The sequence below is a fragment of the Erinaceus europaeus genome, chromosome 3, assembly GCF_950295315.1.
Source record: "Erinaceus europaeus chromosome 3, mEriEur2.1, whole genome shotgun sequence".
Taxonomy (NCBI): Eukaryota; Metazoa; Chordata; class Mammalia; order Eulipotyphla; family Erinaceidae; genus Erinaceus; species Erinaceus europaeus.
The window spans coordinates 108913493-108936088 of NC_080164.1; the positions used below are offsets into that span (position 1 = coordinate 108913493).

The 22596-nt window shown below is 39.9% G+C and overlaps 1 protein-coding gene across 1 annotated transcript in view; it reads right to left on the bottom strand.

The window, feature by feature from the left end:
* The window catches only part of GRID2 (glutamate ionotropic receptor delta type subunit 2), a 1638698-nt gene that overhangs the window by 211140 nt on the left and 1404962 nt on the right, over positions 1-22596 (bottom strand). Inside the window, exon 14 of the mRNA XM_060188447.1 lies at positions 18039-18234. Within this exon, the coding sequence (XP_060044430.1) occupies positions 18039-18234 (196 nt within the window). The remainder of the gene's footprint in view (positions 1-18038; positions 18235-22596) is intronic.

Below are 22596 nucleotides of genomic sequence, written 5' to 3' on the forward strand. Positions count from 1 at the left end.
GTCTCCAGGAGCAGTGGATTCATGGTGCAGGCACTGAACCCAGCAATAACCCTGGAGGCAAAAAAAAAAAAATGAGAGGGAAGGGGGAGATAGAGGGAGAGAGGGGGCTGGAAAGCCAGCATAATGGTTATGCAAAAGACTTTCATGCCTGACTCTCCATGGGCTCAGATTCAGTCCCTAGCACTACTTACTATAAGCCAGAGTTGAACAGTGCCCTGGTATTTCTCTCATTAAAAAAATGAATAAATAAAATTTAAAGAGGAGACAGACAGACAGACACCTATAGCACTGCTTCACCACTTGCAAAGCTTTTCTCCTGCAGGTGTAAGAAGCAGTTACTGGTGACCATGTACCTCCACCCAGCCTCCTGGGGCCTAGCCTAGGCCCAGCAGTGCCTATGGCCAGGTCAGCTCTACAGAGGGAGGCAGGGAGCCAGCTGCTTGCTTCCTACTTTATCTGTTACTAACTACTTCCTAGCAAGGGGACCCCAGTTCCAGAACTCTGGACAGAGTAATAGATGGACAGAGAAGATCTGAAGATGTACCTCAGCCCCACTTCCTCCTCTGAAGGGGTGCTGTGGATGGAACAACCCAGGCTACCTCATGAAGGTGTTTCTCTCCTGTTCATTAACCTCCCTAACTTCATAAAACTTTCCAGCAGCAGCAAAAAAAAAAAAAAAAAAGAAAGAAAAAAGAAAACAACAACAACAACAAAAACACATATAAAAGGTGTGTGTGTGTGTGTGTGTGTGTGTGTGTGTGTGTGTGTGTGTTTGTAAACACAAGTGTATGTGTTGGTATGCTTCTAATTCTGCTTCTAAAAACCCCTTCTGTTTCATTTGGTTTAATCCCCCCTGCTTAACACTGTATTGTATTTACATAACCATTGTTAACTAAGTACCACCCTCCCTCCAGGGCATTGGTGGTTCAATGGTAGAATTCTCGCCTGCTCCGCGCCCTCTCCTTGTCACACCCTGATTTTCACCAGTCACTTTTCTCTCCACCCTCTCTATGTCACATCCTGTTTACACCCTACTTGGCAGTATATATAAGGACAGGTTTGTGAGTTTTCAGTTTAGTTTAGTTTTAGCTTAGCTTGGCTTAGATTGTGTGGTGTTCTACATGAATAAAAAGATACTGCGTACAGCTCAGCCATGAGTCCCTGGTCCTCTGTCTCCCGTCAGTGAAGCTCAGCCCGACATGTGTGGTGTAAGGAGTTACAGTTCCAGAGCTGCATGGTTTAAATCCAGACTCAGTCTGGAATATATACCACTTGCATTCCCAGGTCTCCTGACTAAAGTCAGTGGGACTTCTCAGGCTCTAGAACTGTAATTCCTTACTATATACACTTGTGTTTACAAGATACTATTTTTATTATCTTTATTTTATTTGCTGGATAGAGACAGCCAGAAATCGAGAGGGAAGGGTGTCATAGAGAGGAAGAGAGAGACACCTGCAACACTGCTTCACCACTTGCAAAGCATTCCTCCTACAGGTGGGGACTGGGGGCTCGAAACCTGGCCCTTGCGCACTATAACATGTACGCTCAACCAGGTGCGCCACTACCTGGCCCCCACTTGTGCTTATACACACACTTTTTATATATGCTTTATATGTAGTTATATATAGGCTATATCTACATATGGGATACGTAGATACCTCAATAGAAAGATGGATAGATGATACATAGATAGGTGATAGATAGATAGATAGTTGTAAGAGCCTCTATATTCCGTCAGTCCTGTTTCCCTGGAAAACCCACACTACTAAAACATGTTAAAAACATGTTAAATATCACTGAAGTCTTCTTTCTGTTTCTTGTACAAACTGTGTGCTAATCATCTCCATACTTTGGTTCAAACTAGCTCATTCTAGCTCTACTTGTTTCTAGCTCCCTTATAATTATTTATGTTAAAATACTTTTAAAGATTTACTACCAAGAGGCCAGGTTATGGCACACCTGGTTAAGTACACATATTATAGTGTGCAATGACCTAGGTTCAAGCCTCTGTTCCCCACCTGCAGGGGGAAAGCCTCACGAGTGGTGAAGTAGGTCTACAGGTGTCTCTCTCCCTTTCTATCTCACCCTCCCTTCTCAATTTCTCTCTCTCTCTTCCTCTCTCTCTCTATATATATAATATACATATATATCAATTAAATAATGGTTAATTATAGATGAATAATTTTAAGAAGTTTACTGATTAATGAGAGACAGAACACCAGAGCACTAGACTGAAACATATGATGACCTACATCCCAGAATCCTTTGTGTCCAACATGGTTTCCAGTACTCAGCATCCTCCCAGTCAATGTTTGCTGATTAAAGGGATGAATGAATGAACAGAGGAATCAGAACTGAATACAGCTAATTAAAAGAACAATCAGAGCAGGTCTGACTTTCATCATAGATTAAATCAGTATCTTTTTCCAAAGCAATCTAAAAAAGTACAAGCTCTGCTACTAGTGAGTTAGCAAAGTCATTTTAACTTTTTCATTTTTCAATTTAATTTGTGAATCAGTATATAGACACTATTCTCCTGGGCATGTGGAGAAGTCTTTATACTTTACTTTGTATTTTTACTTTGTATGTAACCTGACACATTTTTACTCAAGTTGAAGTGTTTATGGCCGCCTAAGAGGAAGTCCATTGTAGGTATTTCTCTTTTTTGAGAAAATATCTAATACAGACCAATCTGAGAGTGAGGTGGTAGTCCAGTAGGTAGTAGTAAAGGAATATGAGGCTCTAGAGGTCTCAAGTTCAGTTCCCAGTACTGCCATAAGCCAGTGCTCTGGACTAACACTCTCTCATGAAAATAATCACATCATTTTATTTTTATTGATTTGCCACCAAGGTTACTACTGGGTCTTGGTGCAGGCACTACAAAATCACTACTCCTGGTGGTCATTTTCTCATTTTTTTTTCTTCTTCTATTTTATTTGATAGGATAGAGAAAGATTGAGAGGGGAGGGGGGAGAGAGAGGGAGAAAGACAGACACCTGGAGACCTGCTTCACCACTCAAAGAGTTCCCACCCCCCACCCCCACCCCCCACCCATAGCTGAGAACCAGTGGCTTGACCCTTGGTCCTTGTAAATAGTCATAGGTGAGCTCAGCCTGGTGCTGCCAGCACCTGGCTTCCACATTAGTCTATTTTAAAGTTTAATCTTGATCTCAACTACTCTCAAGGATTATTAAAAGCAAAATAAACTTTAGGAAATAATGGTTAAAATGTCCACCCACTCCTGGCATAGCAGATCATTATTGGTAAAGTATCTGGGAAGGGTTCTTATCGAGTTCACGTTTTCCCACTGGGGAAGGAATCTTTATTCACTGCAGCAGACAGACCACAAACTCGGCTTTGCTTACAGAAGACATGCCAGGGGACCTGAGCTCCCAGCTACAGGGGGAAATACGACAGTGAATCAAAGATTGTCTGTTAGAATTATCTGGAAAATAAAAGAGTGTGTGAGACAAAGGCACTGCTGTCTCCCAGCCCAGTGAAATGGACCTGCTGGTATTTTTTATTTTTAAGATTCATTTTTTTAGTCAAGCTGTTTAGTATTCACTCTCTTTCTTACCTCAAGCAGTGCTCAGTTTGACCATTCATTTTTTGTATTAAGGGTCTGACCTGGATTTTAAGGATATGCACCTTGTCTGTATATTTCCTAGTTGCTGACACTAAAGTCAGTCCTTAACCCTCTCCCTGTTGCTGGCTCATGGACTGTCATCTGCCATGGCATGTCACTCAGTGCCAAAGAATTCCACAAAACTCGAAGAGCAGAGGGGCAGGGGACACAGACAGAGCAGACAACATGCAGTGTGCTTAGTGAATTAGAGACAAAACTAGGAACTGGTGACTACATGTAAAATTGAAAGCCAGCTAACTTTTTCTACTCATGGTCTCTTTTCTTTGGTGTAGCTTGAGTCTCACTTTCTTCATCCAGAAGTCCAGCACAAATCATCAGCTGCCTTGTCCAGCCTCCCTGAGCATTTGGGAAGCTATGCTGCTAATCTTCCAGTGATTTACAGGCAAGACTGCTCTTATCCCTATGGTCAGCATCTCACTGCTGGATTGTCCCAGGGCAGGCTCACCCTTCCCACCCCACACTCACCACATAACCACAAGCTGGTGATATGCAGCCAAAACCCCATCTCTGCCCTGGCTCCCTAACTTCCCACAGTCAAGAAGAACCTAAGACTTTTGGTCCCTAACTACCCACCAGCATAAAAAAATTCTAAGGCTTTCAGCTCCTAACTGCCCACCATCATGAAATATCTATGACTTACAGTCCCTAAATGCCCACTATTAGGGAGAATCTAAGAATTCCAGTCCCTAACTGCTCACCATCATGAAAAATCTTCAGACTTCTAGTACTTAAATGCCCACTTTCATGAAGAATTTAAGATGGCTGGCCCCTAAATGTCAACCTTCATGAAGAATCTAAGATTTGAGCTGGATGGTGGCACACCTAATTGAGCACACATGCTACAATGTTCAAGGGCCCAGATTCAAGCCCCTGGTTCTCACCTTCAGGGGGAAAGCTTTGTGAATGGTGAATCAGGGCTGCAGGTGTCTCTCTGTCTCTTTTCTTTTCTGTCACCCCTTTCCCTCACAATTTCTAGCTATCTCTACCCAGTTACTAAATAAATAAATAAATAAATAAATAAATAAGAATCTATGATTTCCAGTAACTAAGTTCCCACCATCATGAAGAATCTAAGTATTCTGGTCCATAACTGCCCACCATCATGAAAAATCTCAACAATTACAGTACCTAAATTCCCTCTTTCATGAAAAATTTAAGACGACTAGTCCCTAAGTGCCATTCTTCTAGTTCCCAAGTTCCCCTATCATGAAGATTCTAAGACTTCCAAGTTGCTGATGCTGCTATGACACCATTCTGATCTCTCTGGGCAGATGACCTCACCAGTGTGTCCTGGAACCTCACCTCCCTAGAAACCTACCCCACTAAGTAAAGACAGAACCAGGCTGGGGATATGGATCCACCTGCCAACATCCATATTAAGCGGAGAAGGCATTACAGAAACCAGAACTACCACCTTCTGCATACCATAAAGAATTTTGGTCCATACTCTCAGAGGGGTATAAATGATAGGGGGGAGATGACCAGAGGTCTCTGAACTCCAACTCCATCACAACCTGGAGTGAGAAGAGGAGAAAGGGAGGGCATTGGGGAGTGGTAGTAGGTGTAGGTATGACTTGCAAAGAAAGAAAAGATGGGACCATAGAAAATCACAGACAATATATTTCTCCCAGTCCTGGAACCTCTAGGGTGGGGCTCACTGTCCTGCATGCTTCTTTCAGTTCATACCAACTGATACTGCATCTGCTGATCCCAACCTAATCAATGCAACCGGTACCACGTTGGCATGCGTCACTTTGGAATGTGTCCAGAGACATCAAGTATGGAATGTCAACCCAATTTTATTACTCTGGTGAGACCTTTCCAAGTTTATAGAACTCCTTAATTCTATTTCAGGTGGTACACTTCCAAACAAAACCCCAAAACCTAGATATAGACCAGGTCCCATGAGATTGGGCATATGTACACATATATCCATAAAGCCAATAAATGCAGCAAGTAGAAAGACCTAAAAAGACACCATAAAGTACCTAATGAAATTGTTTCTATTTAGACCTAGACACCCTCCTTACCTACTTCCTATTACACTTTCCTCAATCACACTTTCCTCAATCACTCCAAAGCTAACCTTGTCAGACAAAGTAAGGACTATAAAAGCTGAATAAGGGCAAGAGACTAGCATACTTGAATGATGACTCTTTAGTCACTACTAAGCCACTCCAACATCTGGGTCCCCAGTCAGGGAGTCCTGGGATTCCGATACAGATATGGTGGGCCTAGAACTCTAAAAGGTGCCTCTCTCCACTGTCACTGGTCATCTCCATCAGGAAAAACATAATGGACCTTTTTGTGGGCCCCTATAGGACCTTGCCTTCAAGGAGAATTAACAATGGTAGAGACTGTTCCATTCTCTGAAGGGAGGTTGGACAATATACTCTACCCATCACCCAAGGAATATGGGTAATTAGTGCAGCCTGGCATGTTCCTAGCTGTGACCACAGAATGTGAGCTCAGACTTACAGAGATGCAGAGGTTCCATAAGCTCCTGTGTGGAATATGGGTCCCAGATCAAGTTGACGGGGTTTACAGTTAATAATATTCTTACACTTTCCCCATATTTGGGAGCTACTCTCTTCCCTGATACAGCTTTCTAGTCCTTTTTCCAACTATGACACCATCTCCCCAGACAATAACTTGGGTCCACCCGCATATCAGATGTCAGCCTCAGGCAAAAACTAGTAAAGTCATGGGCCCCTTGGAATATACCTAACAATACATCTACTAGCTTTTTCAAAAACAGAAACACCCAAATCTTTATCTGCAATATTCTTGCCTGTAGGTTCATGATCAGTCAACAATCTGTTCTGCTTTATTATTTTCACTCTTGTTCAGCCACCAGGTTCCAGATGATACCATGATGCCATCCAGACTTCCCTGGGCAGATGACCCCCACCAATGTGTCCTAGAGCTCTGCCTCCCCAGATCTTGCCCCACAAGGAAAAGAGAGAGACGGGCTGGGAGTATGGGTTGACCTGTCCATGCTCATGTTCAGCAGAGAAGCAATTACAGCAACCAAACCTTCTGCCTTCTGTACCCCATAATGATCCTGGGTCCATACTCCCAGGATAAAGAATATCCTAGGGATAAAGAATAGGAAAGCTATCAAGGGAGGGTTTGGAACACGGAGTGCTGGTGGTAGGAATTGTGTGGAATTATATCCCTCTTATCCTATGGAATTGTCAATATTTCCATTTCATAAATAAATATTAAAAAAATTTTAAAAATCATGTGTAAATATATACAAATATAGACAGATTGTTGTGGAAATAATAGTGAACCCACATCTGCAACCTTGGGAGAACTGCTGTAGTTTCTAATGGAGGAAATGGGTCTACAGAACCCTGGTGGTGGTACAGGCAGAGTTGTACACCTGTTATCTTATAATTTTTGTAAATCAATAACATCACTAATAGAGGAAATCTAAGACTTCTAGTCCCTAAATTTCCTCCATCATGAAAAATCCTACATCTGCTGGTCCCACATCATCTCTTTCAGATGTGGATGTGTGCATGTGACTCCCATCAAGTTTCCTAGCCCCTCCTAGCTTCTGCCACTCTGTGTTAGAGAACATCATCATCACTGGCCCTGGCAGCTGAAAAAGCCATAAAATTGACTCTTCTTAAGGGAATAATCTAGGGACAGGAAGAGATATTGTTAGGCAACAGCAGAATAGCTGTCCCAAGCAAAGTAGGACATGCAGTCACACTACTACTGTTCTCATTGTGTTGTGAAATTACCTTTCCCCTCCATTTGCTACAAAAATCTTGCTTCTCTCCCAGGCTTACTACTTACTATACTACTTTTGAACTTGTCAACCAAGGTCTTTCTTTCTTTTTTTCTTTCTTTCTTTCTTTCTTTCTTTCTTTCTTTCTTTCTTTCTTTTTCTTCTTTTTCCTCTCCTCTCCTCTCCTCTCCTCTCCTCTCCTCTCCTCTCCTCTCCTCTCCTTTTCTTTTCTTTTACAACATTCATACCACCAGGGCTGGGCCAGAGGTAGGGGTATCTTTCTGGCATCTCTTCTTTTCTTCTTTAAAATAATTTTTATTTATTTATTATTGGATAGAGACAGAGACAGAGACATTGAGAAGGGAGGAAGAGATAGAGGAAAAGAGACAGAGAGGCACCTGCAGCCCTGTTTCACCACTTGTGAAGTCTTCCCCCTCTAGGTGGAGAACAGGGGCTTGAACCTGGGTTCTTGCAAACTATAATATGTGTGCTTACCCAGGTGTGCCACTGCATTTTTTATTTAATTATTTAATGATGCCTAATCATGAAGTTCAAGTTATCAGACTCTATTTGCTACCCACTCTTGTAGCCTTTCTTTTTAATGTGTCACTCTTCTAATATTACTGGAAGTTTTGAGTACTTGGCTCTCTGTCACTCTCTCTAATCCCAGTTCTGTGGCTATTCTTGGTGGCTGGATGATTCACAGAGATCACTCTGTTGAACTTGGTTGCTTTATCTCTGGGCTTCTTCTACCTCCAAGATTGTGTTGTTCTTCCTACATCAGACACCCACTCCCTTGTCATGTCCATTCCAATATATCAACATTCTCTTAGTTCATCCTACTTTCAAATGTATCACCGCAGAGCCAGCTTCAACTTATTTCTAGTTCTGTCCTTCTGTTAAATTGACTCCAACATGCTAGACCCACAGCCCATGGTTCAAGCTGCCATTTTGACATCCCCTCTCAAGGCTCCAGTTACCCACCTACAGGGCAGAAGCTTCACAAGCAGTGAAGCAAGGCAGCAAATGGCTTTTGTCTCTCTTACTTCCACTTCCCTCTCAATTTATCTTTGTCCTATCAAAGAAAAGGAAAGGGGAGGTAAGGTGGGAAGGATGGAGATGGCTGCCAGCAGTGATGGATTCATTGTACAGGCACTGGGCCCCAGTAATAAACCTGGTGGCAACAAAGTAAATAATCAGTGATATTTTTCACACCACACTGCTGATACTAATGTATACATCCTTGGACAGAAGGAAACAGAGACAAATTAGTTCTGGTTTAATTGGGCTTCTTTGGAACAGATGAATGCCTTCAAGACTAAAAATTGGAACTCATTCTCAACCCTCATTTACACTAGTTTCTTTGGCACAAGCAGAATGAAGGTGGTAGAAGGAACCAAGATCCATCTTGAAGGAGAGAATCTGAGAGAGAGTGGGAACCCAATTAAGAGCCAGCATGACCCAAACCATTACTGGAACCCATTTAAAATCATAATTGGATTGGGGGCACCATTTGTCATGATGATATAGACCTTCCTCGAAGCAACTATAGCAAATACACACAAATTCCTCCCAAAGATTATTTTTGGCTTTTTGTGAAATGTTGACCTAAAAGGCTGCTGAAGTCATTTCTGTCTATACAAATTAGAAGTCAACAAGAGGGTCAGTGACATAGCTAGCTCATCTGGAGACTATGCTGTTATATTATGTATAGGAGCTAGGTTCAGGCCTAGTCCCCTCTATACCAAAGGAAACTTTGGTGCTGTGTTCTCTGTGTGTCTGTCTCTATCTTCATCTCCTTCTGTATCTCTACCTTGAAAAACAGAATCAAGAAGAAACAAAAAAACTTCTGGGTGCTGGGATAAGAACACGCAACCCCTCTTCTTATGGTTCTGTATGTTTGGCTGATAGGTGTTGTATGTTAATAGAAGTTGGTCAAGGCCTTGCAAACTGTACCAAAAAAAAATACTATTACCTACTCGTGTGAAATCTATGTCCAGATGTTTTCACTTGGCTTAAATAGTTATTGCAATAGAACATCACATTTTTTTCATTTTGGGAATTCAAAAAGGCATTTATTACTTGCTGCTCCTCTAATATATCAGGAAACTGAAGAGGTACAGTGTAATAAATTATGGGGGATTTAATTTCTAATTTTAAACTCATAACTCCTCTTTCTAATCAGGCTATGATTAGAATAAGAATGGCAATTCTTCTCTACTTTTATACTAGTGTGTCTTTTTCAGTATGTCACTATTTCTAAAAAGTTTCTCATTGCCTGATCAGCCTGGATACCTAAGTGAATAGAGTATTCTTGGGTGGAGAGAGTTTTCCATTCAAAACATCTATTATGTCCTGTTAAACTTTTCTAGACTTCAGTATTTGTGTTGAGAAATGAGTTGATTGATAGCTTCATGGAATTTTCCTTACAGGTGATATTTTGCTCTTCTCTAGCTGCTTTGAATATCTCTGTCTCCCCTGTGGTGCTTGGATTGGCACCTGGACCCTGCAGCCAGAAAGTACACATTCTACCTGGTAAGGTATCTTTCCAGCCCATATCACAACTTCTTTTTTAAAAAATTTCTTTATTGGGAGATTAATGATTTACAGTTGACAGTAAAATACAATAGCTTGTATATTTGTAAAGTTTCCCAGTTTTCCACATAACAATTCAACCCCCACTAGGTCCTCCTCTGCCATCATGTTCCAGGACCTGCACCCTCCCCCACACCCCTCATCCCAGAGTCTTCTACTTTGGTGCAATACACCAACTCCAGTTCAAGTTCTGCTTAGTGTTGTCCATTCTGATTTTGTTTTTCAACTTCTGCCTATGAGTGAGATCATCCCATATTCATCTGTCTGTTTCTGACTTACCTCACTTAACATGATACACTCAAGCTCCATCCAAAATGGAGTAAAGAAGGTTAAATCACCATTTTTAATAGCTGAGTATAGTATTCCATTTTGTATATAGACCACAACTTTCTCAGCCACCCATCTCTTGTTGGACACCTGGGTTGCTTTCAGGTTTTGGATATTACAGATTGCATATCAAAGCATCTTAATCCTTAATCCATTCATGTGTTCATAAAAAGAAGAAAACAGCAGGCCATAGTGATTATGCAGATAATTAGAGCATCAACTTGCATGCCTGAGGTCCCAGAAGGCTTTAGACTCAATCCTGGCACTACCTTATGCTACAGTTTAGCAGTGTTGTAGTTCTCTCTTTTCAAGATAAGTACATGCAAATAAATACAAAAATAAAAATTTCTCAGGGAGTCAGGCAGTAGCCCAGTGGGTTAAGTACAGGTGGTGCTAAGTGCAAGGACCAGTGTAAGGACTCCGGGGGGGGCTCTCCACCTGCAGGGGGTCGCTTCACAGGCAGTGAAGCAGATCTGCAGGTGTCTTTCTTTCTCTCCCCCCTCTGTCTTCCCCTCCTCTCTCCATTTCTTTCCTATCCAACAACGACGGCATCAATAACAACAACAATAACAACTACAACAATAAAACAACAAGGAGAACAAAAGGAAATAAATATTATTTTAAAATTTTCCTTTTGAAAAGAAAAAGGAATAGCAAAAGTTCATACAACAGTTAGTCCATTTTCTCAGCACATATTGGAACTCATTATTAATAGTGGTAGTCTGAAACAACTTTTCCCCCACAGGTTGGAATTTTCTGAATGGATATGTATACTTTATTTTACATATACATATAATTTATATATCTCAAATTATGTTACATAGAATTAAAAATCATAAAGGCAAAGATATGAATAGGAATCTGGGTGGTGGCTCACTTCATAAAGCATAAATGTCATCATACATGAGAATGTGCATTCATGGAGGTTGTGGGGTGGTGCACCAGGTTAAGCACACATAGTACAAAGCTAAAAGATCCCAATTCAAGCTCCGACTCTTCATCTGCAGGGAAGTCGCTTCACAAGTGGTTACACAAGTCTGCAGGTGTCTTTCTCTTTCCCTCTCTATATTCTCTTCTCTCAGTTTCTCTCTGTCCTATCCAATAAAATGGAAAAAATAGCCACCAGGAGCAGTGGATTCATAGTGCTGACACTGAGATACAGAGATAACCCTGGAGGCAAAAGAAAGAGAGAAAGAAAGAAAGAGGAAAGAAAGAGAGAAAGATAAAAAGAAAGAAAAAAAGAAAGAAAGAAAAAAGAAAGGAAGGAAGGAAGGAAGGAAGGAAAGAAGAAAGCAAGAAAGGAAGAAAGAGAGAGAGAGAAAGAAACTGGGTCCAAGCTCCTGGTTGCAATGTGGAAAGGATGTGGGAGCTTACATAATGTCGGGCAGCCCCCCTACTCCATCCTCCATTGCTGACACTATGGCCTATTTACATAATTATTGTTTTGCCTGGTCTATCTTCTTTCTACCTTGAGACCCACCCTCCTTCAGGGTATTAATTAATCCCACCAGTTAAAACCTTCGCAACAGTTGCTAAGGGAGTTTCTACTATTAGCCGGCTCTTTCCTTTTCTCCACCCCCTTTCCTAGCCATTTCCTTTTCCGACTTGCCACTTGTGGTTTTCTAAGATATAAGAGTGTTGTCTCTGATCAATAGAGACACATTGTGTTCCGCTCTGCCATGAGTTCCTCATCTCTCTCTCCGGCAATGCTAGCCTGGCAACATAATTGGTTGAACAGTGCTGTAAATGTCTCTCTCCTCTTTTCTCTATTTATTACCCCTTTACCATTCTGTTTGTCTCTCATTCTCTATTTAAAAAATAAAGAAAGGTATTGTTTGGGAATATGGTATTAGAGTTAGAAATGGGACTAGAAAACTGGATTGGGGCAGAGAGTAGCTCCTAAATATGGGAAAAGTATATAAATACCATTAACTGTTGAACCCATCAATGTGATCTATGCATGTCTATCCATATTCAGCACAGGGGCCTGTGTGACCTCTGCCTACCTGTCAGTCTGAGCTCGCATTCTGTGGTCACAGCTAGAAACATTCTAGGCTGCACTCATTTCAGGACCTGTCTTCCTGGAGTGTCAGAGTATGCTGACCCAGCCTCTCTTTGGAGAATGGGGCAGTCTCTCCCACTATTATTCTACATTGAGGGCATGGTCCTGTAGAGGCCCCCAAGAGGGTTTATTATGTTGTTCCTGATGGAGGTGACCAGTGATGGTGGAGAGAGGTATCTGTTAGAGGTCTAGGCCCATCATATCTATGTGGGAACACCAGGAATCCCTGATTAGGGCCCTGGAATTGGGGTTGCCTGGTAGTGACCAAAAGGGCCATCATTAAAGTGTGCCTGTCTCTTGTCCTTATCCAGTTTTTGTAGTCTTTACTTTATCTGACATGGTTGAAATTAGAGTGATTGAGGGAAGTGAAATAGGAAGTTGGTGAGGAGGGTATTTAGGTCTAAGTAGAAACTATTTGATTCAGTACCTTGTGGTGTCTTTTTTAGGTCTTTCTACTTGCTTGCTGTATTTACTGAGTCACTGCAAACTATTATGTACTTTTACTTTAAGGTATATATTTCCCCCAAACTTATGGATATATGTGTACATGTGCTCTATCTCATGGACCCTGGTCTATATCTAGGTTCTGTGGCTTTGTTATGAAGTGTGCCACATGAAATGGAATTAAGGAACCCACCTGCATGTTAGCTGTTGGGCTCAGAGAAAAATAAGTAAAAGTCATGGGCACCTTAGAATATATCTAAAATAGACTTCTTAGCTTTTTCTAAAATGAGACCTCAAATCTCATCTGATATATTCTTACCTTTAGGTTCTGACTATTAAACAATTTTTTATGCATTATATCTTAATGCTTTTCAGCCACCAAGTTGCAGTTCCTACCATGACACCAAACTGACTTCCCTGGGAAGATGGCTTCACCAATGTGTCCTAGAACCTCACCTCTCCAGAGCCCTGCCCCACTAGGGAAAGACAGAAGCAGGCTGGGGGTATGGATCCACCTGCCAACATTCATGTCCAGCAGAGAAGCAATTACAGAAGCCAAATTTCCCACTTTCTGCCCCCACCCTCATAATGATCTCGGGGCCATCCTCCCAGAGGGGTAAAGGATAGGAACACTTCCAATGGAAGGGATGGGATACATAGCTCTGGTGGTGGGAATTCTATGGAATTGTATGCCTCTTATCCCACAATCTTGTTAGTCATTATTAAATCAATAAAAAAGAAACAGAAAAAACATGGCCATTGAGAATGATGGAATAAAGTAGGCACAAAACATCAGAGGTAATAAGAAGCTTTCTACCTCTCCAAAGGATGTATAAACACTGACTCTAAGGGACATATGTCCATATCTTTATTATACACAATAGCCAATGAGTGAAAACAACCTACATGTCTGTTGGTATGCATGAGACCCCTTCTGTTTCATTTGGTTTAAATCCCCCCTGCTTAACACTATTCTATTTACATAACCACTTCATTCTATTTACATAACCGCTGTTAACAAGCACCTCCCTCCAGGGCATTGGTTCAATCCCCACTGTTTCATGATATGTTTTTGCTCCACCCCCCCTCCTTGTCACACCCTTATCCCTTCTTTATCACACCCGGATTTTCACCAGTCACTTTTCTCTCCACCCTCTCTATGTCACATCCTGTTTCCACCTTACTTGGCAAGTATATATAAAGACAGCATTGTGAGTTTTACAGTACTGTACTTTGGGTTTAACTTAGCTCGTCTTAGATTGTGCTGCGTCCTGCATGAATAAAGAGACACTGCCTACAACCCAGCCATGAGTCCCTGGTCGTCTGTTACCCGCCCGTGAAGCCAGCCCGGCGAAAACAACTTAACCCATTGAAAACAACATAACCTGTTGAAAACAACACATGTCCATCCACAGATGAGTAGATAAAAATGTTATGGGACACATGCTCAATGGAATACTACTCTGTAGTTGTAAATGCTGATGCTGTATGCTTTGTGTAAAAATGGATGGAGTTAGACGTTATTATCCTTACTAAAGTATCTATGGAAGTACAGGACAGTTACCAGATGTTATATGTGGGGTGTAGGGAATTTTGACCTTGCAAAAAATAAATAAATAAATAAATAAATAAGTAAAATGAAATAGACAAACTTTCACTAGGATTTTTTGAGAACTATGGGAGTTATCACTGGGGGTGGGACACAGAATTTTGGTGCGGGGCATATTGGAACAACACTGCATGTATACCTCTGTATACCACAGTATTTGGCAAAAACCACACCCATGAAGGAATCTTAAAGCCTTGTAAAGCATCATTAACTCACAGATAAAACTTTTTAAAAATTGTTTTCCAGAATGTATGAAGCTTTCATGCAATTTCCCATATCCCTAAGCATGAACATACTTGGAAAGGAGAACTTTTCTTAAAACATTACCAAAACCTGGGGTGATATACATACATATTTTTGCATGTATCTACTTAATTACATGATTATTTACAATGTCTGTGGGGTGATTTCTGTCTCTTATATTTATGATCTATGTATAATTGTGGAAATAGCAGAATATAGAAAGTGTGCTCAGTTTATACTAATACAAATAACACAAGAGTTATAACCAGTATCTATGTAAGATCACAATAGTATAGCAGGACCCTGTTTATATCTCTCCACTAGACTGGTGGTTTCAGAAAGTGGCAGCAGCCTCTTCAGTTCTATTTACAGTCTGCACTCTCTTACTCTATCTCCACATAGCAACAACAGTGATCTTTTGAAACATGCAAGTGAGTCACAGTACATCCCTACTACAGTAACTTTTCCTGCTATTCAGATAAAACCCAGATGCCTATCCAAGACCAATAAGGTCCCCCATCATTTGTCTCCCTGCCTATTAACTTCTGCCCACATTCTCTCCTTCAAAATCCTCCAGTCATATTGATGTGAAATCAGTCTCCCTTCAGATCTTCGCTTATGATGTGGCTATCTGGGCGTCTTGTCACCCTCTCTACATGGCCAGCTCCTGATTGGTAAATGCTGTCATGCTTCAACTATTCAAGGACTTGCTTCACACCATCTCTGTCATTCCTACAAAAACATCTCACTAGGTTTATTTTTTTTCATCCCATTTATCATAGTTTAAGTCAGTTCATTTGATTATGTATTAGTTTTTTATTATTTATTTAATATTGGATAGAGACTGAGAGACATTAAGAGGGGGAGGGAGATAGAGAGGGAGAGAGACAGAGAGACACCTGCAGCCCTGCTTCACCACTCGTGAAGCTTTTCCCATGCAGGTGGGGACCTGGGGTTTAAACCTGGGTCCTTGAGCACTGTGATGTGTATTTAACTAAGTGTGCCACCACCTGGTCCCTAAATATTATTTTTTGGCTTTCTCTACTCAGCTTTATTTGATAGTATATCATATATAATACTGTTGGGACAAACCTGATAATACCTAAATAGGCTTTCTTGCAAAGTTGTTTCAAAGAAAGAAACATATCTTAGGTGATTATATGCCCTATTTCTCTTCCTTTTCTAGCTCTCTGAACTATTTATTTGAGTGTAGATTCAAACCCAGTAACCATGACACTGTAGTTGGTACATAATTAGCACTTAGCAAGAATTGGAAGGAAGAATAACTGATGAATTGAGTGACTGAATGAGTAAACATACAAATAAATGTTAAGTAAATGTTTAAGTATTCTATTGAAAAACGTACCTGTCAATTGTGAGAAAAGAAAATTTATTTCTGCTGGAATAACAGACATAGTAAGAAGACACTGACATACAATATAGTATCATAAGAGGTTGTAAATGGAAAGGCTCAAAAACTAAATAGTAGTAGGAAATAAAAAAGTAATTTGTACTCTTCCTCAGGAAAAAAAATCTTGATGAGTTGATAACACAACTTTCCCAAAATCCATTTAATACATTTCTTCAATGACTGAAACTCACCCATAACCTATGAGGACCCAATAAAGTCCAAAATGTCTATTCTCTTCTCTGCCAGACAATGGAAGGATCCCTCCCCCATTCACTTGCTCTTGCCTCCCGCAAATTAACTCCCACTAACTGGAGGAGATGATATTGAACTTTCATGAGGTAATGGGTTTCAAAGAAATCAGGAAAGTAAAAAGAATTATCTAAGCTAGTGAGGTAGTCCACCCTGTCAAAGAAACAACTTCCATGTCTGACACACCAGAGGTCCTAGGTTCAGTAGACGCCATTACCAAATGTCAGAGCTGAACTGTGCTCTGATCTCTTTCTTTTTCATTAAAATAAATAAATGAGTCTTTAAACAAAGAAAAAGAAGTAATTTAGGATCAATACTTACACCCTGGGAATTAATATAACAAAGACAAAGCTGTTAGAAGTCACTATTAACATTTTAAAGACATTCATGCTTTAAAAGCATCAGTATTCGTTGGTTTATATCAGCATTAATCTTTTTTTTTCAAAATAATATCAATGTAATGACTGCAAAAATGACTAGGCTGACATTAAAGGACTATAATAAGAATAACAGATGAGGACCACCTTAAGAAAAGACTTGGGAAAATGCTTGACCCAGTGGTTGAGTAATTACATAGTCATCAAAATATGGTAGAGTTTGCCTCTTGAGCAAGGAATTTAGTTTTGGAGTACAAATTATTCAACTGTGGAATTTTATAGAGAAAGAATGTATACCACTCCTGCTGTAACATGCATTCATTCCATAATTACTATTAACCATTAACCATATTGATTTCCACTGTACACACCACTGAAAATCCATCTCCAGCAAAAATTATTCAGTTTTCTCATAGAAGTTGATAGTTCCTGAGAAACATATATATATTCCAGAAAAACAGTTTCATGTTTTTTACAGAGAGGACTGCTTTCTAAGGCACTTTTTGGAAAGTTACTTCTAAATAATGGTTATATAAAAATAGTATGTAAATTAAAATGTTACTTTGGGGAATTGAAACAGACATTTCTAGGAAACCTGCTGTTGTTAACTTTTAGTCACAAATAGCTTTGCATAAGCACAAGCAAATGTGAAGTTTTCATCTAAAAACATGTAGAAAATTACCAGGGTCATTTGCAAAGGCTAGATAACTTGTCGAATTTGAAAGGAAATTTGGATAACTCTTCCATGTTCTTTCTTGTCTATACTTTTAGCCCTGATGTTTGTATTTTCTTTTTCTCTTTTCTTTTCTTTTTTCTTTCCTCTTTTTTTTTCCCCCATTAGGGTTGTCACTGGGACTAAGTGCCAACAGTATGAATCCACTGCTCTTGGTAATCATTTTTACTTTTTTTTTTTTTCCTTTTCTTCCTATTTTTCACTTGATAAGAGAGAGAGAAATTGAGAGGGGTGGGGAGATAGAGAAAGGGAGAATCATGGACACCTGCAGACCTGTTTCATACCTGTTGTGTAGGTGGGGGTCTTTGTGTTTGGTGATATGTGTGCTTAACCGGGTGGGTGGTCCACCACCCAGCCCCAAAGATAGAGTTTTTCTAAGTTTGGGATTCTTTTGATAACAATCCAATAGAGACACAACAGAGGACCTTAAATTACCTCAAAAGGTTCAAAGAGGTACCTCAAAATCTTCTGTAAATCAATTGGAGGTACAATTTAATTGAAAATCCTATTAGAGCTGAAGAAGGGAAAACAAGAGTCTCAACTTAGCAATTCTGTACTGGAGACAAAATGGTAGAGAGCTAAAGAAGAACTACATTGTACCTTTTGTATGCCTCCTTGGGACTCCAGCACATTGTTCTCTGAGCCATTGCTTCGGTTGATCATCCTCCACATTTGGGAATACATGCTGTCCCTCTCAAAAGGATTCATCCCCTTCATGCGGACATGCTCGTATACTGCAGAGTCTAGGACTGTGCCATAAGGGATGTCTGTTTGCTTGGAAAGGTCCTGGAGAGACCTTGTTGGTTAGAAGAGAAGAGAGACATAGAATAGTGTTGAATATTTTTGAATGGAAATAAAGGACACAACTGAAAATATTGGTATCAAATTACTTTCATTCTTTATTAACTGTCAGACTCATCTTTATCAACATAACATGGCATTATAGTAAGATTCTGGGGTGCATCATTATGGATCAGCATCTGTATAAACACAGAAATACTGTTGTTCAATGATAAAGTACAAAATACAGAGATTGAGGGAGTCAGGTGGCAGCACAGTGGTTAAGTGCAGGTGACGCAAAGCACAAGGACCAGCATAATGATCCCTGTTCAAGCCCCCGGCTCCCCACCTGCAGGGGAGTAACTTCAGAGGCAGTGAACCAGGTCTGCAGGTGTCTATCTTTCTCCCCCCATCTGTGTTCTCCTCCTCTCTCCATTTCTCTCTGTCACTAACAATGACAACATCAGTAACAACAACAATAAAAATCAAGGGCAACAAAAGGGAAAAATAAATTTAAAAAATTTTAATTCAAAATACAGAGATTGATATTAGGATAAATTATGAAAAATCACTATTATAGAACTAATGAGGGACCAGGTAGTGGTGTGCATGGTTAAACACATACATTACAGTTACACAAGGACCCAGGTTCAATACCCCAGTCCCCACCTGCAGAGGGAAAGCTTCATATGTGGTAAAACAGAGCTTCAGGTGTCTCTATGTCTCTTTCCCTCTCTACCTGTCCCACCCCTCTCAATTTATCTCTGTCTCTATCCAATAATAAATTTCAAAAAAATCTAAAAAACATTCAAAAAGGAACTAATGAAATTTTCTTTCTATTATTATTATTATTTTGTCTCCAAGGTTATTGCTGGCACTAACCAAATAATTATTAAACCAAATAACTCAGCGCTGGCACTACCAAATAATTGCTTCCGGTGACCATTTTTTCCATTTTATTGAATATGACAGAGAGAAATTGAAAGAGAAGGGGCAGATATAGAGAGAGAGAGAAAGATAGACACCTGTAGACTTGCTTCACTGCTTGTGACACAACCCCCCTACAGGTGGAGTGCCAGGGGCTCGAACCAGGATTCTTGCTCCAGTCCTTGTGTTTAGTATTGTGTGCTTAACCTGGTAGGCCACTGCCTGGCCCCATGAAAATTTCTGATCATAAGGCAATGCTTTTTTTTTTTTTGTAAACCACCACTGAAAAAAAAAGCCTCTAAGAATTGTTCACCTATTGTTTATTAAAAATAAACAGATCAAGAAATATTTCCTTCTGTTCAACGTTTTAAAACCTATGTTACAAGTGCTACATTCCTATCATTCTTGATCATTGCTCTCAGAAAATTTCCATTTGGTACCAAAGAGAGCTGAGTCTTGGAGTGATGTTTTATAATGTTAGTACCTAAACCTATTCTTGGCTTACTCAAACAGTCATATAAGTAAGAAGCTGTTAAATAAAGTAATGCTCCTTCTTAGCCTTCTATGAAGAGAAAATTGAAATCAAAGGTTGGAACCTTTAATATAATTGAGTTTCTGCACCATAAAAATCACTCTAAATATTAGCTTTGCTGCCTCAATGTAGAAGTATCCTACAAATAAATGAGTTGATAAAACGGTTTTACACACAAAACAACTTTAGAGGAATATATTAGTATCTTGCCTATGTGAGGCTCTTGATGCCAGAAAGAGAATTTACTTCCATTATACTTTGAATTTAGAACAGCAGAGCATTTGCCATTTAGAACAAAGACATGCTCCTTCTAGCTTGGTTTCTGATATCAAGTTCAGTTTATAAACTTGCCTTGAGATATGCTTACAATAAAGATTACAACTTGTCTGTTTGAGCATCGTTCCATTACAGTACACCAAGATGGTAATAAAGGTGACAAAAAGAAAATGAGGCAAAATGAAGTAAGCACAAATAGCTTAGTGCAGAAGGAGAAGGCTGGTTTTAGAGTCTACCAAGGAGAAGGGGGAGCTTATGATTAATGGTTATTTTGTTATTTTCATGCTAATAAGATTTTACAGCAAGATCAGCAGAAGTTCTCTGGCCTATATTGCAGAAATCTAATTGTTTTGCAAGTGGTAATCCTATCAAACTCTTTATGAAAGCCAACAACTCAGTGGATATCATTTAGACATGGAAACATCATTGTTTTAAAATGCAGACAATTATAAAAGCATAATACCTAATAGTATATACATTAATTTACCAAAGAAAATATTGACATTTCTTTTTAAAAACTGTTAATGTTGTAAACTGAGAGGCAGTACAATGTATAAACCACTGAGCTCCCAAGTATGAGGTTCTGAGTTCAATTCCTTACATTATGTGGGTAGATAGCATAGTGGTTTTGCAAAGAGACTCTCATGTCTGAGGCTCCAAAGTCCCAGGTTCAAGCCCCCTTACCACCATAAACCAGAGTTGATCAGTGCTCTAGTTAAAAAATAAAATCCTTTTGTTTTTTTCCTGTGCCTGATATCTGATATGCAGGTGGATCCAAGTTATTGTCTGGGGAGATGATGTCATGGCTGCAAAAAGGACCAGAAAGCCGGATCAGGGGAGAGAGTAGCTCCCAAATATGGGAACGGTGTATAAATACTGTTGACTGTAAACACCATCAATTTGATTTGTTCTGGGGCCCATATTTAGCTTAGGGGCCTATGTGAACTAATATAGTCATGGGTCCTTTGAAATTTAACTAAACTAGGCTTACTAGCTAGCTACAAAACGGAGATCCCAAATCTTCATCTGCATTATTCCAACCTTTAGGTTCATGATTAGTCAATAATTTGTTTGGATTTATATGCTAACTCTCTTTTCATGAAGCCACCAGGTTCCAGATGCTACCATGATGCCATCTGGACTTCCCTGGAAAGATGACCCCATCAATGGGTCCTGGAGCCCTGCTTCCCCAAAGCCCTACCCCACTAGGGAAAGAGAGACAGGCTGGGAGTATGGATCAACCTGTCAATGCCCATATTCAGGGAAGCACCCACAGAAGCTAGACCTTTCACCTTCTGTACCCCATAATGACCCTGGGTCCATACTCCCAGAGGGATAAAGAATAGGAAAGCTATAAGGGAGGGGATGGGGTACAGAGTTCTGGTGATGGGAATTGTGTGGAGTTGTATCCCTCTTATCCTATGGTTTTTGTCGGTGTTTCCTTTTTATAAGTACAAATTAAAAAATAAAAATAGAATAAAATAAAAATCCATGACACTGCATTTGTCAGAAAGATGCTTTGGTTCACTTTCAAATTATCTACATATTCTTATCTTTCTCATAAATAAATAAATACTGTAAACATTTACCAAGACCACTGAATGAATGGAAAAATGTAGAGCATTCTAGATAAGAGTTCAATGTTATTAAACTCATACTGGTACATTACATTTTTTACATCTAAACACATGACTCCCTAACACACATATTCACAAATCTCTGTTGATGATTACTCTCTAAATCTACTGAAACTGAGCCTGCTTTTCCTACCCCAGTTCTCCATTCACACAGAGAGAACTGAGTGTCTATTGCCTTAAGAGGTGAAGGGCAAATGAAGGCAAATTAACATCAGCTTCAGTCTTTCAGTCTGCCCAGGATTCCTCTTTCATTCCTCGTAAGGTGATCAGTGCAAACAACCCAGAGATTCTAAACAGTAATGAAAGCTGACAAATAAGGGCTATTTAGCTACTGGCTTGAAAATTACACTTACAGGGTGTGTGTGTGTGTGTGTGTGTGTGTGTGTGTGTGTGTATGTGTGTGTGTTATGCAGGACATGTCTGTGAAAGTAAGTTTGAATGGAACTTGGCTGATTTCAAACATGTTCCATAAGAATGAACAGTTAACGTCCTCAAGCAATAATAATTAGGTTTTATGTACCCAATAATCTGATGCTAGCTATATTCCATAATTGTAACATTGACATCCAGTAGATTATGGTCTAAAGTCCTATAGATCTCATTGTGAAAATTATGAAGCAAAGTAGCCCATCAAGTTAACTCTCCTCCTCTGCAAAATGACTAGAGTTCTAGTGTCTTCCTCAAAGAAAGGCGATGGGAACTCCTACTCATTACAAAGCCTCCAGAGGAGAAAACTGAGGACAGATGATGGGAAGAGACTGTAAACTGAGTTGGTACATACCCTACTTGTCTCTCTTCTCCAGTCACCCTATTGCTTCAAGCATGGAGCACTATCAAATCACCCTATTTCATTTTCACTTCACAAAATCCCTTCTGATGTGATAACATGAGTTGACTGGCTCTGTACCAGTAACAAATGGGATTAGACTTAAAGTTACCCAGAACTAGAGCTGGCAACTCCCTCTGGCTGTTCAATGAGCACGAGGTATATATATATATATATATT